We start from the raw sequence: 16495 nt of genomic DNA, 5'->3' as shown, positions 1-16495 counted from the left end.
AATTTTATTTCAAGTATTTTAAAAATCCTGAAAAAAATGCTCTGTTGCAAAATTAAAATAAATTGAAAGTGATTACGAAGATTAAGCGAGTGCGTATCCCTTACTAGAATATGAAGTATTTTAAAAATAAAATTAACACTGATAAATGATCTGGACATGTTCTTGACAAATTTCTAGATTCGCCCAATGATTTTTACATTTCTATTCAGTATGAGAATATTGATTGATGTCTTTGTTCTTCAGGTGCATCAAACCCAATGACAAGAAAGCAGCCCACATTTTTACAGACTCACTAGTGTGTCACCAGGTGCGCTACCTGGGTCTGTTGGAGAATGTGCGTGTACGGAGGGCTGGTTATGCTTTCCGCCAGGCCTACGATCCCTGTCTGGAACGCTACAAGATGCTCTGCAAGCAGACCTGGCCCCACTGGAAGGGCCCAGCCAGGTTAGTCCACCAATGATCTTGTGGTTGTGTGTTGTTTTAAAGAACTCTTCTGCAGGCTTCGCTGTTTTTCTGAACATATTGTTCAGCTTATGTCATTATACTGTCATCACATTTGAGATTAAGCAATTCGTACCTCCACCTGCATGACCTTTTTTTATACTCATTCATAGATATTTAAACATGCTGTTTCTTGTCTTAAAACTTCCTTCGTGCCTTGCAGGTTTAACGGTTACTTTAACACCACTTGGCTACAGAAAAGCAGACCTTTTTCAAATTTACTTCTATCTGATGGCAAACATGCCAAGACAGAATTGGCCCTCATAACTATGTCACTTCTGCACATGGAGTCAATTCACTAAATAGTTTGATAGGAGAATCTTTAGTGTTCATGGAGATTTTGAGTTGCGCGTCTTATGTTATCTTTCATTGGAATGTTATCATCGTCTCTATGGCGACAGTGGTTAGACTATGTTTTACTTTTCTTTCAGATCACTCAGACACTGTTTGTTATCACTCACATGGTGCATGTTTCTGTGCTAAATCATACTATGCACCTTATTATTGTCTCCTCTCTGATTATTTTGTTGCTGCCTGTTCAGTGATGTGCCTGTGATGTGGGTGTATTCAGACCAAAGTCTGAGACTACATTGAAAATAACTTTTTTTTTTAAACTGGAGAAAAAATAAATACAAAATAAAATAAACACACTATTTGCAATCTTGATCATGTGTAGATCTGGTAGAGTGTGGCACTAACATTGCCAAGGTTGTGAGTTCAATTCCCAGAGAATGAGCATATTAGCAAAATATATAACTTAAAGTTGCTTTGCATAAAAGCATCTTTCAAAAGTATATTAAAAAATTTAAACCTTTTGAGCCCTTGTCAGCTCAAGTATTTCTCTTTTTAAAAGAATTCTTAAAAAAAAAAAAAAGACCAGGTGAATTTTTACTCAAATTGTTATTGTTTAGAGGCATTTTCACCAGTGGTCTCAGAGTTTTGGACCTACCAAATAAACTTTTTGTAAATGGCATGGTTGACTGACAACTAATGGCCTGTTTATTATCAGGGAGGGTGTTGAGGTTCTCCTGACAGATCTGCAGGTTCCTGCTGAGGAGTTTGCCTATGGACGTACAAAGATCTTCATCAGGAACCCAAGAACGGTGAGTGAGTTACTGCTCTAAAGATCATTGAGTGTGATCTTGATTCAGTTATACAGAAGTCAGCTCTCTCCTTATGAGAACCATTTAACACTAGCCTGGCAAATATATCAATTGGCTCCTTTCCAGTTCCAGCATGGTGGATGGATTGAATTTGTAAGTTTGATATGAGGAATCAAAAGGCCAATGCATGTATTACGTATAGTCTTTAAGGGTTTTGTAAGGCTTTTCAAGCAGGAAGTCATGTTCCTTCATGCTTCTCTTGTATAATTAGCAGCAATCGTCCTCATGAAAGAAAGAAACGCAAACAGGCACTCACACACATGGTTTCACTTATCCCCCCCCTCCACTGTTTGTCAGTTTGCATGGGAAACGAGACTCCAGCTGAGAAATTCCAGAGGAGCCCATGAAACCCCTCTACTGAAGCCTGGGCGTCAGTCACCGATCTAGCACTGTGGAGAATTTATCTTATCCTTGTCCATACCTCCTGCATAATTTCCTATCTCCAGATGTTTGTTCAAAGCCAGTGGAGTCTGAGATCATGTTTGACCCCTGCCGAGCCCTAATGTAGTCTAGTCATCATTCACCTCTTTGCCACTGAAATGTTGTTGGTGCCAGAGCTGTTGCTTGGACAAGAGATCTACAAATTCACTCACCTGTATTTCCACTGATGTGAGAGCTGAACAATGATGACAGACAAACAGTGCATCACAGTCTTTGGATAGGAGTCTAAAGGTACGGTCACATTTATGGTTGCTCTGTGAAATTTCATTATGAATACACATAATTCGGGAGTTCCATGTGACACTAAAAAGTTCCCCACTCAGATTTTGCTCGTGTTCAATCTGGTCACTCAAATTCAAAGTGTTAACCAACTGAAAGCTGCTTGATTTGAAAGTGGCTTCTGTGTCAGCTGTGCTTCATACGTCACTACACTATTGTCACTACACTTTCAATGATGTGACCACACCTTTACTCCAGGTTGTGAGAAGTTATTTTAATGATTTGTTGAACCTATTTAGACCTAAATTTGATTACAATGGAAGGGAACTAGTTTAGTTATATGTTTTGAGTTGTTGCTGTTGGCCTCAGACATTACCAGTTCCTGGTTCAAGAAACACAGCTGCTTTAAAAGGACAGACAAACAGTGCATCACAGTCTTTGGATAGGAGTCTAAAGGTACGGTCACATTTATGGTTGCTCTGTGAAATTTCATTATGAATACACATAATTCGGGAGTTCCATGTGACACTAAAAAGTTCCCCACTCAGATTTTGCTCGTGTTCAATCTGGTCACTCAAATTCAAAGTGTTAACCAACTGAAAGCTGCTTGATTTGAAAGTGGCTTCTGTGTCAGCTGTGCTTCATACGTCACTACACTATTGTCACTACACTTTCAATGATGTGACCACACCTTTACTCCAGGTTGTGAGAAGTTATTTTAATGATTTGTTGAACCTATTTAGACCTAAATTTGATTACAATGGAAGGAAACTAGTTTAGTTATATGTTTTGAGTTGTTGCTGTTGGCCTCAGACATTACGTGTTCCTGGTTCAAGAAACACAGCTGCTTTAAAAGGGTAAGAGACTATTTTTCTTGCCCAGAACCAACCTTTCTGGAAGGTGAGTAAACCATAGCTCTGTACTTTGAGCTTGGCCTTGTTTCGCTGTTCAGAACGATTTGGCAGACACTGTCAACAGCTACTTAATACCAGAGGATGCTGGTCCCACTATGGCTGGATTTTTTTTTTTGCTGGTCTTTGCGATCATCACCATCAGGATCCTGCAGCAAATAAAAAAGACATCATGTGGTTTCACAAACGTTCTCTCCATCAAATCTGTGGCTCTCACGGCTTATCCTTGGGAATTTTGATCATGTATCTTAGGCTTGCTCACATTGCGCACAAATCCAATTTGTTTTTCAAATCCGATCTTGTTCAAATCTGAGACTGACTGTCTTCGATATCATTTTGAAAGTTATGAAATCTGATCCGTTCATTCAGACAGTGTTTATCTACATTATTTGCTATAGTAATGACGTAACCATCAGCACGATGCCAGGAGCTGAGAGTATGGAAAGAGAAGACAGAAAACTTTTTTTAATGCCTTGGCTCATGTCCATGATGACATCTCAGTGCGATTCTGAGATGCATCAGCAGTGAAGGAGGTTTTACACATTAATGCATATGTTGTGTTTGAAACCGGATGTGGATATGGGTGTGGTTTATGTCAGTTTGTAAAAGTCTGATTTTGTGTTTGATATTGATTTCTCCAAACCACTTTTGTTCTTCAGCTCTTCTTTTTGGAAGAGAAGAGGAGTCAGTGCCTAGAGGATTTGGCAACGCTCATCCAGAAGATCTACCGTGGCTGCAAGTGCCGCACTCACTTTCTCCTGTTAAAGAAGAGCCAGGTGGTGGTGGCCGCCTGGTACCGAAGATTTGCGGTGAGCACCATTCACTACACCTGCCATAAAAAAACATGAATTGTTTTTAATATGATTCATTGTTTCTGGGATCAGAAGTGGAACTTTTTTAAACTCGGGATTGCTGGTTGTTTTTGATTGTAGCAACAAAAGAAGTACCAGAACATCAGGTCCTCTGCCTTAGTGTTTCAGTCATTCATCCGAGGATGGAAGGTAGGTTTCAGGTGCACTGCATGTCATTTCCTTTAGCAAACAAAGGGTTTTCCTCACTGTGTAACCCCTTTTCACAGGCCCGGAAGCTTCTGCGTGAGCTGAAACACAAGAAGCAGTGCGAAGAGGCCGTCACAACTATTTCAGCATACTGGCATGGAACTCAGGTACTGAACACAGTTTTCCCTTGAATAAGGAGGTGAAATGGTGAATTGTGGGTTTAGATGTTCAACACTGGAGCTTCTCCACTGCTTTTGCTTTGTTTTTTCTCTAGTCCTAATTTCACTTCTGCTTTTGATGCGACTTACTCTTTTCATTCACTCTCTTCTTGTCATATTTCGGACTTTAACCTTTGCCGTCCTGTCTCTGCTTCCACGTGGCCCTCCTTGGCTAACATCCGCAGGCTCGCTGGGAACTGCGGCGTCTTAAGGAGGAGGCACGGAATAAACACGCCGTGTCTGTCATTTGGGCAGCTTGGCTTGGAACTAAGGTATTTAATGAGTCTGCCAAACGTAGTCATCTCCCATCCCACCTCACCGAAGCTGTGAATGACATCCCTTTTGTTTGTGTGCGACTAACTGTTTTGTCATCTTGTAGGTAGCATCTTTTGAGAAATAATCGGGAAATACTAACATATTGTTCTTTTGCTGACATGGTGGTGGCAGATGGTGAAACGCCTGTACCTAAAAATGAAAACGTGTATGAAATTGAATGCATGTATGAATATTACGTTCTTAAAACTAACCCTTTTTCAACTTCTACATTATAACCCTTAACAATATTCAAATGCTTCATAACTTCTTTATTTGTGTGCGTTTTGGAAATGTGGTGTGTTTCTGCTTTCATGTTTTAAAATTTCAAGACTATACTGTCTTTGGTCTGCTTTTTTTACCTTCATAAGCTTTGAAGACTTTATATTAACAGTTTACAACCTCAGTTTCAGTCAGAGCTGATTTGATTTAATCAAAATTCAGCATTTAAGAGTTTTGAAATTGAATGGTATTGCACCACAAAATGTCTACTCATTTGACTGATGTCTGTAAAAAGTGATTGATTGTCTGTCCTGGCTGACTATGTGGTTATTCTCAGTGTCTCTCACTTGCAACAATAAAAGACGTGGCCAATATGCTGATAAAAAATGTTTACAGGACATGACCTGCCAAAGGTCGATGTAGTCATGTGAATGTTACATTAATGGGGCTGATAAGCAAGAATCAAGAAAGTTATTTAAACAAGAAAAGTACTTTTGCCGTTTCCGTCTCTCTGAAAATGTACTGCTGTACAACTCTCGTGTCTTTAACGTCTGTTCTTAATACCTTTCCACCCTCTTCTTCTTCGTTTTTAAAAAAAAAAAAAAAAATCCCACACTGAACAGGCTCGGAGAGAACTGCGGCGCTTAAAACATGAAGCTCGCAGTAAACAGGCCGTGTCTGTCATATGGGCCTGCTGGCAAGGAACTAAGGTATTCACCACTACGTCTGTGTGGCATCCCATCCTCCATTTAACCTATCTCACACCTCCATATGTACCTGAAGTGGATCATGACCCATCTTCCCTGAGCTCATACCATTGTGCATGCCAACATATCCAGGACCCCACAGCATGAATCATACTTGCACTGTATTGTAGCCGATTGTAAAAAAAATTCAATGAATGGGATGGCAGAGGATGGGAACAGGGAGAGCAGGATCAGCGTGTGTTGCGTTTGGGGCAGAACCGAATGCGATCTTTTAAGCCTCTTTCCTCTGAGTGCATGGATTAAAGCTCATCCAGACATGCACCCTGCAGGCCGATTCCCACACCAACTTTTAATAGTTTCCCTAAAAATAAGTAGTTAATCTATCATTTAAAAAAGTCAATTTAGGAAAAAAATAATAATTTGCCATGTAACAAGCTACTTTTAATTTATTTTATTTGTTTTAATTTTTCCCGTTTTTTTTTTTAAGAGACAAAAAAGCAGGGTAATTGAGAGTCAGTAAATAAAATGGCATGACAAAATTTTAATTTGGTTTTAAGTTGTACAGTGACAAAAAAAACACAGGTCATCTTAGAAATGTTGGTATGTTTATGCCAGTGTTATGATGGACCAGGTAGTGATAAAATATCCGGATGCTATAATTCATGGTTATTAAAAAAAGAAATGTGGCTTGATGAGATGCAAAACCTTTGGTAAATGTATCTGATTGCCAACTAAATGTAATTTAAATATATTGTGTAAGTTTTAGACCCTGTCTGAATCGAGTGCTGTGACATGTCAATACTATATTGCTGTATAATCAGTGTATTTGCCTGAAGTGTCACCATCTTCGTTCATTATAACACGAGTGTTCTGATTGCCTGAATAACCTCGTGGCAGGCTGGATTTTGCCTGCGGGCTGGACGTTGAGTATCCCTGGTGTAGATTTTGTCCTATAGATGAGAAAAGTCATCTCATTCCATCCACAAGCCCATGTGAACTTCTCTTTGCATGTTGGGAGTGCACTGCACTGCTGTTTCCTCCCACCCCATTTGAGTGGCCTTTGGCTTGTTGAGGTTGATGTGGCTTGTTTTATTGTGTGGTGTGTTTACCTTTAAGAGAGCAGTTGTACTCTTCCTTTTTTTTTTTCATTGCTCTTTTTCCCTTGTTCTTGCTCATGTTTTGTTAACCCCATGAAAAGCAACATGCTCTCCACAGGAAAACCTCAACAATGTCCATCTGTCTTAACCAACAGCACACACAGAATTTCTTTACCAGCCGGGAATGATGTGCAGTTTTGTGGGATGTGTGCCTATCTGTGGACCTGGTGTTATGCACCTCCTCCTCGCTCGGCTTTTTACAAATATTTCCCCCCTTTCTGCATTCATCCCCTTCTTCCTCCCTCTTTCACAGGCACGTAGAGAGCTGAAATGCTTGAAGGAGGAAGCCAGGCGTAAGAATGCCGTCGCTGTCATTTGGGCCTACTGGTTGGGACTAAAGGTATCTTCCAACCATTTGCCAGGCGTTAGAGTAATTCGGAAATGAGTAGGAAGCGTGCATATAACCAGCCTCTGTGTTGCATAACCAGCTGCTCTGCTATGAACTAACAACATAATCTAACCCCAGAGTTCGGTTCCACAAGTCCATTAGCATCCAAGGCAGTGACGCACATTAGTGTTGTCATAAGCGAGGGCAAAGTGTTAAAACATGCCACAAGGATTTAGATGCTGGATGTGGCTTCCTCTGCAGAGTTTGGAGGCAGATGCTTTACTTTCTGTATTACTAAAGACTGGCACTGGGCAAAATAGCTGTTCGCATGACAGTGCGCAGGCTGCCTGATGATATGTCTGTTTGTCAGGGCCTGTTCTGAGGTCAGTGGGTGTTTTGGGGTCCCGTACACATCAGTGTATATGTATGGGTCCTTTTTTGTGATTTTATTTGTAATTTATAATACTGATAATTCTGATCATTGATTCTGATTGGTCAATGATAATTATAAAACAATAATATTTAAATTTCATAATCCCAATGACTGTTCTTTGTGGCTAACATTTTTATGAATTTATCTGACTTTTCTTAATTTTTTTGTGATATATTTTATATTATTTCTATTTGTTTTACTCACAAATAGCAATTTCTGTCTGACAAAATAGTATAGACCTTGACTAAATTGTATATAAAGTTTTAAATTCATAATTAAAAGAATACATAGCTTTTATTAATTTCCATGACTTTTCCGGATCTAGAAACCACACTTATAAATTACTTCAAACAGTAGATCCAGGTTGTCCAAGATCATTAAATATTCTGGTTCTTAAAAATGACAATTGTTAATGGATGAATTAAAATAATAATAAATACAATTTCATTTTACATGATATTATGATGTATGATGTGATTTGATGTTTAACTGGTTTTAAACCTTGTTTTGTCTTATTTTAACATCTACATCTAAAGTAATGTACTATTTAAAAAATAATAATAATCCAAATTGATTCACCTGGTGTTTTTATTCAGTACTTATTACTTCTAAACAGAGGGAAACTTTGACCAAATCAGCACAGTTTCTACATAACAGACCATTATGACATGATTTAAGAGAGCTTGCCACTTGCAAAATGAGCTACAGGATAAGCCAGTCATTATGCCAAAAGTCTGCCTTGCGAGATGACATTTGAATTACAGAGCAGAATTGCATGAATGTATTAATGACTAAAACTTTGCTCTAGTAGCCCAACCCTAGGACAGCCATGTTTTCTATCTGTTTCTGTGTGCCTGTCCTGTCTGCTGTCTGCATGCTGCTCCTAACATTCTGTTGGCTTTTACAGACATTAAAGGCCTTCACTGTGTTTTGTTTCCACTGTTGTTTTTGTTGTTATTGTGTAAGTGTTTTTTTGCTGTTATTACTGTTTAGTTTTTTTTCTTGTAGGGATCTTAGGGGTGACTTCTTGAACCTGATTTTACAGGTTCTGTAAAGATAACTGTGTGCTGTATGACTGTGGATCATTGTTTTGATCACAGCATCAGTTCTCTTTTGTCTTTGCTTTTCAGTGCGCTGCTCTTTAGGGGTTAAGACCCTGCTTGTCACAAACCACTTGTCTGTCCTGACAGTGTCCTGTCCCATTCCTGCTGTCCTCACAAAGCACTTTCAATACAAAGAAGTGACTAATTGAACCTACTTTTTCACAGGTCCGTCGGGAATACAGGAAGTTCTTCAGAGCTAATGCTGGCAAGAAGATCTATGACTTCACCATCCAGAGAATTGTAAGTCACTTAAGTAGCTGAGCTACATACTCATTTTTGCTTGTCACCTAGTCATCCAGAAAAGTATTCTTACTTGTTGGTGGGTCACTGTTTACCTTATGAATTACCACAAGCCGTGCAGCATCAGGCAAGTCCATTTGATGAAGAGCATTGTTTGCTTATTGCATACTTTGTAAAGCCCAAAGTGCTCCTGCTTCACTTTTTCACTTTCATTCCAATTATCTTCAGCCGTAACAACTATACCAAGCTAATGACACAGCAGAAAGAGACATTTTCCCACTGCTAAGTCCATGTAGACAACAAGTACAAATTAAAGGCAGGGTAGGTGATTTGGTTCAAAAACATGTTTTGTTATGCTGGTTGAAAGTCTCTTCACATCACAATAGCAATCACTAAGTTAAGTGGTCTAAATGTATTTACTTGTATTTATATCATCTGTGGAAGGCGTAGGACCATAAAAGGTTCATCCAATCATATCCCTTGGTCCGAGGGCTACGATAGGCTGTCCTATATATGATACATCATCAGCGCGTTCTATTACACTATTGCAGACTGAGCGAGAATGGAAGGCGTTATTATTGTAATATTATGCGCTTTGTATTGTAAAGTTTTCTCAATGGTGAATGAGACATGAGGTAATCTGACAGGTTTGCATTCAACCCTCCACCAACACCATCTCTCGTCGTGTCACTGGTTAGCCTCTGGTGCGCCTGTGCGCGTTCATGTGTTTTGGAGGAGGCGTGGCTTTGGAGAGTGATTTGCAGGGAGGGTAGGATCTTATGCTTTCAAAGCTAGCTTGCTATTGCTAGCCTCTCCGAAATCATCTACCCTACCTTTAAGTCATGTCTTTTGCGTCTAGTTGACTTCACATGACCCAACACATTGATTAGTGTAATATATAACCAATCAATAACCAACTAGTTGGTGCTACCCCTAGGAAATGATTCCTGACACGTTCTCTATATATTGTCATTCTTCCGAGAAGAAAGAAAATACTCCCATAAGGGACTGATATGAGTGTTTGTCTACAGATGCAGAAGTACTTCCTGGGCTTGAAGAAGACGATGCCTTCCATGTCACCGATTGATAAGAGCTGGCCAGCTCGCCCCTACGGTTTCCTGGACAGGACACATCAAGAGCTCAGGAGAATTTTCCATCTGTGGAGGGTTTGTGACAGATCTAGACAGATCTATCTGAAATTAACTGTTAAGACTTTTGTCATGTCTGATTTTAAATGAATCTATCCTTATGGCGTCCTTCAATCAGTGTAAGAAATACCGCAGCCAGTTCACAGAAGAGAAGAAGGCTACCTATGAGGAGAAGCTTGCGGCTAGTGAACTCTTCAAAGATAAGAAGGCCTTGTATCCTAGCAGGTAGGGAAATAAGTTGTTTACCTAATATTCCTAAGCAGTTCCTTTATACACGTTTCCTGTGTAAAGCTTTTTATTGCCATAACATACATCCTCTGCTTTACAGTGTAGGGCAGCCTTTCAAAGGAGACTATGTGGAGATAACAAAAAACCCAAAGTACCAGAAGCTGAACAGCTTTGCAGAGGATAAAGTTCTGCTTGCAGATGTGGTCAGCAAAATCAACCGTGCCAATGGCAAAGTGAGTACAATTAACTCTGTGCCAGTAGAATTGACATTACAACAGAGAGGCTAGTGAATGGAGTTTTTTCACTATTCCCAAAACCAGCTAGTAATATTGAAGAAATGCAAGCGCTGGATCAGACTATGCGGTAGACAGCATGAACAACTAAACTTGCACAATTTTGATTGCTCATCCAAAAGCAAAGCATCTCTACATTTACATCGTAAGGTTCAGCCTAATCTTAGTCCACTTATTCATTTTTAGGGAGCTCCAAGAATTTTCCTCCTGACCAAGAAGAGCTTGGTTCTAGCTGATCAGAAGACGGGCCAGGTGAAGGCCAGCGTTCCCCTGCCGGACCTCAGCAGTGTTTCTGTGAGCACGCAGAACGATGGCTTTTTCGCCCTCAAGCTCAAAGAGGTATGACATACAATAACTCGTCTCAGGTAGGGCACCACATGAGTTAGGACTACTATTGACCGTGCTCTCTCTTTAGGGTTCTACATCTGCAGCCAAAGGGGACTTCTTGCTGAGCAGTGATCGGCTGATTGAGATTATCACCAAACTTCATTGCATTGGTGCTACTTCAGCTGACAGAAACCAGATCAGTATCGATATTTCAGATGAGTAAGTGTTCAATATGTCTTGCGTCTTGTTTCTTCAGTATCGCTCTTGTAGCTTAACTTACTCTCTCCCTTTCAGGTTCTTAGTGCAGTTCAAGCAGGACAAAGTGTGTGTAAAATTCATCCAGGGTACACCAAAGAATGGCAACAGTGTCGCCTGCAAGCGTAAAAACAACCGTCTTCTGGAAGTGTCCGTTCCGTCACCATAAGGAGCGATCAGCTCGGCCTACTGAGTGGTGTCATCTCTGAGATTCTTCACCCTCCCCCAGTCTTGTAACAATTGTGCAATTATATTGATCCTGTCATTGTCATTTTTGATTCTATATAGTCAAATCTGCAGGTTTCTGGCACCTAAATATTTTACTGCCTCCCTGTTTTTAACAGAGGGGTGAAAGTACATCGTTCTCTCTTCCCAGTTTGTGGGACTCATGATGAGAACTAGTCTTTAATTTAAATGATAATAATAACCATTATGATTATAGTGAAATGCTTTGAGGCTGGCATTAGCGAAGATTCGCTTGGTGGATCTCACCTCATGCTCTGCTCAGCAATAGCCATGTGTTTGAACCATTGTGTTTGCGTGAGCCTCTTGCTGAGAGAAACTTTGTAAATAGAGATGCTGATAGGGTTTTGTTGGGCTCCTAGAAGGATGCTGAAAAGCTACAAAATTTAAGATTGCACTTTTTCACTAGGGTGGTGGTCAGGAAAGACTAGTTGGTTTGTTTGTTTGTGTTTCTTTTTCTGTTCTATTCTCATCTTGTGTTTCTAGCGCAGAACAGTCATTTATTGGGGGAAAAAAAAAAACTCATCTGACTTTTGCCAAATGATAAGGCATTTTTACAATCCAAAACCTTGTGCCATTTAGCTGTTCCTCCCCAGGAGAAAGACATTATCTTGTATACATTATAGTGCAGACACTTTGTTATTTATAAGCCAAATAATAATGATTCTTTTCAGTTTCATGATAAATGCCAAACAATATCATTTTAAATTCTGCTTTTTCACATGTTTGCTTTATTCTTTACATACATTAAATCAGGGTATTATCATGAAAACCACTTGTCAGTGAAATGCGATGTACTATACCGGCATTGTTCGTATATATTCATGCAGGGCATCATTTTATTCATGGGGCCAAAATACTGATCGCGGCCCTGCATTTATAATGGAATTTCCAATGCTGTAAAGATCTCCACTAAAAAGATCTCCACGGCAATTATGCTTATGTGGAAATGCCTCCATATAGCATGAAGACTTGATTCTCACATCTGGGTTGACTTGGACCAGTAGTCAAGACAGCTGGTGAATGCTTGTTTCAGAAGGCCTTACAGAAGAAAAACTGATGCTAATAATCTGAACGCTAAAGCCCTGGCTGGTATGATCTTTGCTAAGTCCGCTTCAGTCAGTCCCTTTACTTAAAGCTGCATGTACATGAGCTGTAGAATTTGTGTGGACCTTGTATGGAAGGAGGCTAATAATAGTAGGTGGTATGTTGACCTATAGCTGTATTTTGGCAAAATCTATATGCTTTTTTGCCACTGGAATGTGGGCTGCATCCTTTTATTTTTGGCTCACTCACATCTGCTAATAATAAATGCAGTGTTTTTCTTAACGTCTGACCCACATCATGGTATATATATATTTTTTAAGGAGTGCAAACAGCCATGCATTCTTTGGACACAAGGCACACAATACGCTCTGATTAAGTATATGTTGTTTACCAAGATTGTGGATGATGCTTTTTTTCAGTCGTATTTAATGTGATATTTTCTCACGTTTAGTGGACTTTTTGTCCTCCAGATCTGCTGAAGACAATGCCCGCCAAAGTAACCTCTGCTTCTGCTTCAGTTCCACAATGCTTTTTGTTGTTTTTGTAATTTTACAGTAAAGGCATAACAAGAGTTTAGGGGAGTGGATTATCATCTTCAGTATGGGACATTTGTGGAAGCTGAATTACTTTATGATCTAGAATTCTGCATAGTGTCCGCCTTTCATGCAGTAAGCCCTAGATTTACCACCTCCTCTTCCATGTCAAGAGTTTAAATTGAAAGAGAGGAAAATAATTGTTGTATGCATTTTTGTGTGCCTAAACCTGTTCTGAAAGACAGAAAACATGGAAGTGTTTCATTAACTACTAAGTGTAACAAATGACAAGTAATCATTTTTTAAATTAAAGCAATAAATAAATGACTTTGGATAATCAGTGTGGTTTGGGGATTTGATAGTTGCGTGAAGTAAGAATGAATCAGAATTTGTTCTAAATTGTTTTTGTTTGTAAATCAGTAATAAACTTTGCACATTTCTCAATGTTAATGTACGCTAGTAGCCATTTAATGCAGTATACCCGGATCGGGCAATATACCCAGATTTGTATTTATTTATTCATTTATCACTTAATGAGTTTAAATTTAAATGCAAAGTTAGCTACAAAACTATTATATCATTTTGGGGGATTATTATGGGGGATTATGTATATTAAATAGTATATAGACATATTTTGACACATTGGTAATTATTGAAAAATTTGTAAAACATGTATTAAAACTTACATACATTAATGTCATTCAATTTTAGTTTTCCTATCTTAAATGACTAATTGTGCATATGTTTGTCACCTTAATACAAATTCAATGAAAGCTCAGGAATTCTGTTTGCACTTGCAGTTTACAAGGCATTCTTAATGCAGTTGGTACAAGGCCGTGCAGAACACACATATTTGCCAAATCGACTTGCATAACTCAATCATTTCTGCCTGAGAGTATTTTCTATAAACACATATTTTAATAATTGTAAAAGAGAGAGAACCCCCTTGCCTGTGTGCAGCTCAGACCAGATGTTTTCCATCACATCTGGAGAGTTGTCCCGGGTTGAATTCCGTGGCTTGAGGAGACTGCTGGTGGCAGGTCTCTGTGGAGAAGGCCTTGACAGATTGTGGATGTAGTGTTTAAAAATAGCACTCAACTGCAGAGCTACCCTCCCAAAGTTCCCACCATTGTGCAGTCTGGGAACACAGTGGAGGGCAAAACCCCCTCAACAGGCCATCCCATAGACACACCCAGAAGAGCTTGTTAACTCATCCCCTAAAAATCCTGTGATCCAATTGTGCTGTTAATTTAATTCATTATGCAATAGACCTGCAGTGGTAGTGTTTAATCTTAGTAGTCACCAAATACATTTTAAGAAAGAGCAGCCCCCAATATAACCAACTCCCAAAGTCCACCCCTAGTATTTTTCACAGTGTCTGTTAATTTTATTGATGGCCGTGACTACAGCTAAAATAACTGATGATATATGGTCATTGCACTATTTACATGATTAAGCTCACCTGTGTTTTTTCTTCAGCGTTGAACATAAAATTAGAGAAGCTTCAACTGTAATGTTTGTGAATAAAAAGAAGTCAAGCCGCTTTAAAATAATGAGATCAATATGAGCTGCACTGGCCTTTGGCGCCCTCTTGTGTATAAATTACAGACGCTGCAATATATTAAAACAGATGGAAAGTGAACCTTTTTGATTTTACGGTTTGTTTGGGCTTTTTGTATATTTTCCATGAACATGGTGTCATTCACTGGGTAATTTACAGCACTGGAAAAATCAGTTATTACTTTACAGTGGTGCTGAAAACCTCTGCTGAAATTCCCGTGGGCTCCCAAATAGCTGGGGACCCCAATAATCATCACCAACTCAGAATCAGAATCAGAAGATTCTGATTCAAATAGCTGGGGACCCCAATAATCATCACCAACTCCTCCCCAGCAACAGCCCTGATTATCTACGATAAGATGTCAACAAGAACCTTCTGTTTTGAATTAATTTGATCCACAGCAGGGCTTCGGACTACTTTCCCCATCACCTAGCAGTGCTTTTTTTTTTTTTTTAAGGTCAAGTGACAGTCTCTGTGTGCACTGGAATCCATTTCGGTCCATAGATGATCCTATTGTTTTCAGAAAATCACTTGATCATTGTCAAATATAGCCTCACTTTCTGTTCAGCTGCTTTCGGAACTTAACTTCAAGTAAGTTGTCACTGTTTAGTTGGTTAAATTGTGAGGAATAGGAAATAGGTAATGTTAATAGGTAGCAAATGAAAGTTATTACGAACACTCTATGGTGTTATGAAGTGAGTGTTAAGCAAAAAAAAGCATTAATCTAATTATTGTCATGTAGCTTGATGCAAATTGTAGCTACAATGCACCTGTTACATTTCATGTATTTTTCAAAATAATTCAAGTCAATTTCATATTGTTTTTTAACTTCTTGGTGTCCTCACTAAAAAGAAACATAATATGAATACAATCAAAAGCAAACTGAAGTAAACTACTGTTAATGACGTATGATTCAGTAAAACTGTGTTCTCACTCACTTTCCTGACAAGCGGGACTGACACAGTGCAAGCAGAGAGAATGTATATATATATATATATATATATTATTCCAGGTGCCAACTATAATCACAAATCTAGTGAAACACTACTTCCAGGATCTACAGTTTTGCCTTACAACATCAGGCTTCACCACAAGTTGGCAACCGCTGGAGGTAGGCATCATGGCGGGGTGCACCATCTCCCCATTGGCCTTTACGATGGCAATGGAGATTATTATCAGAGCCTCAAAATGGGTCGTGGGAGGAGAACGACTACAATGTAATCAGAGGTTACCACCAATTCGAGCCTATATGGACGATCTAACAACACTCACAACAACTGTCCCCTGCACCAAGAGACTGCTGGAGAAACTTCATCAAAATATAACATGGGCGAGGATGAAGTTAAAGCCCAGTAAGTGCAGAAGTATCTCCATCGTGAAAGGCCAAGTCACAGACCAAAGATTTTATGTCGGCGGAACACCCGTCCCAACTGTCTCAGAAATGCCAGTAAAGAGCTTGGGAGATGGTATGATGCGAAACTCAAAGACACCGAGCAGTTTGAACATCTAAAAAATGATACCAGCATGTACATGGAGAGCATTAACAAGACATTGTTACCAGGAAAAAAGTTGTGGTGCTTTCAGTTTGGCATACTCCCAAGACTCTTGTGGCCGTTAACTGTGTATGAGATCCCCATCACCAAAGTTGAAAAGTTGGAACGGCTGATAAGCACACAGCTGAAGCAGTGGCTTGGAATTCCACGTTGTTTAAGTTCCGTTGGACTTTATGGACATGGCAAGTTGGAATTACCTATTACAGGGCTCGTGGAAGAGTTCAAATGCACCAAGGCAAGGCTCGTCATGACCCTAACTGAATCCGAGGATGCAGTCATTCGAACAGCGGCCCCCCGGGTGGTAGCGGGAAGGAAGTGGATTCCATCGGAAGCTGTTCAGAGTGCAAAGTCTGC

The 16495-nt window shown here is 39.5% G+C and overlaps 1 protein-coding gene across 6 annotated transcripts in view; it reads left to right on the top strand.

Moving 5' to 3' along the window:
- The window catches only part of LOC107676995 (unconventional myosin-Ib-like), a 41426-nt gene extending 28032 nt beyond the window's left edge, over window positions 1–13394 (top strand). Inside the window, exons 15-29 of one of the 6 annotated variants that reach the window (XM_016471770.1) lie at window positions 244–444; window positions 1511–1604; window positions 3895–4044; window positions 4168–4236; window positions 4314–4400; window positions 4637–4723; window positions 5609–5695; window positions 7103–7189; window positions 8879–8953; window positions 9985–10119; window positions 10220–10326; window positions 10430–10562; window positions 10809–10961; window positions 11038–11168; window positions 11244–13394. In XM_016471770.1, the coding sequence (XP_016327256.1) occupies window positions 244–444; window positions 1511–1604; window positions 3895–4044; window positions 4168–4236; window positions 4314–4400; window positions 4637–4723; window positions 5609–5695; window positions 7103–7189; window positions 8879–8953; window positions 9985–10119; window positions 10220–10326; window positions 10430–10562; window positions 10809–10961; window positions 11038–11168; window positions 11244–11373 (1726 nt within the window). In that variant the 3' untranslated portion in view covers window positions 11374–13394. The remainder of the gene's footprint in view (window positions 1–243; window positions 445–1510; window positions 1605–3894; window positions 4045–4167; window positions 4237–4313; window positions 4401–4636; window positions 4724–5608; window positions 5696–7102; window positions 7190–8878; window positions 8954–9984; window positions 10120–10219; window positions 10327–10429; window positions 10563–10808; window positions 10962–11037; window positions 11169–11243) is intronic. The other 5 variants (XM_016471771.1, XM_016471772.1, XM_016471773.1 and 2 more) reach the window with 5 other exon arrangements.
- Window positions 13395–16495: the final 3101 nt, after the last annotated feature.

This window comes from Sinocyclocheilus anshuiensis, unplaced genomic scaffold, assembly GCF_001515605.1.
Source record: "Sinocyclocheilus anshuiensis isolate Anshui unplaced genomic scaffold, SAMN03320099.WGS_v1.1 scaffold616, whole genome shotgun sequence".
In the NCBI taxonomy this organism is placed as follows: domain Eukaryota; kingdom Metazoa; phylum Chordata; class Actinopteri; order Cypriniformes; family Cyprinidae; genus Sinocyclocheilus; species Sinocyclocheilus anshuiensis.
This window is presented reverse-complemented; position numbering and strand designations above follow the sequence as displayed.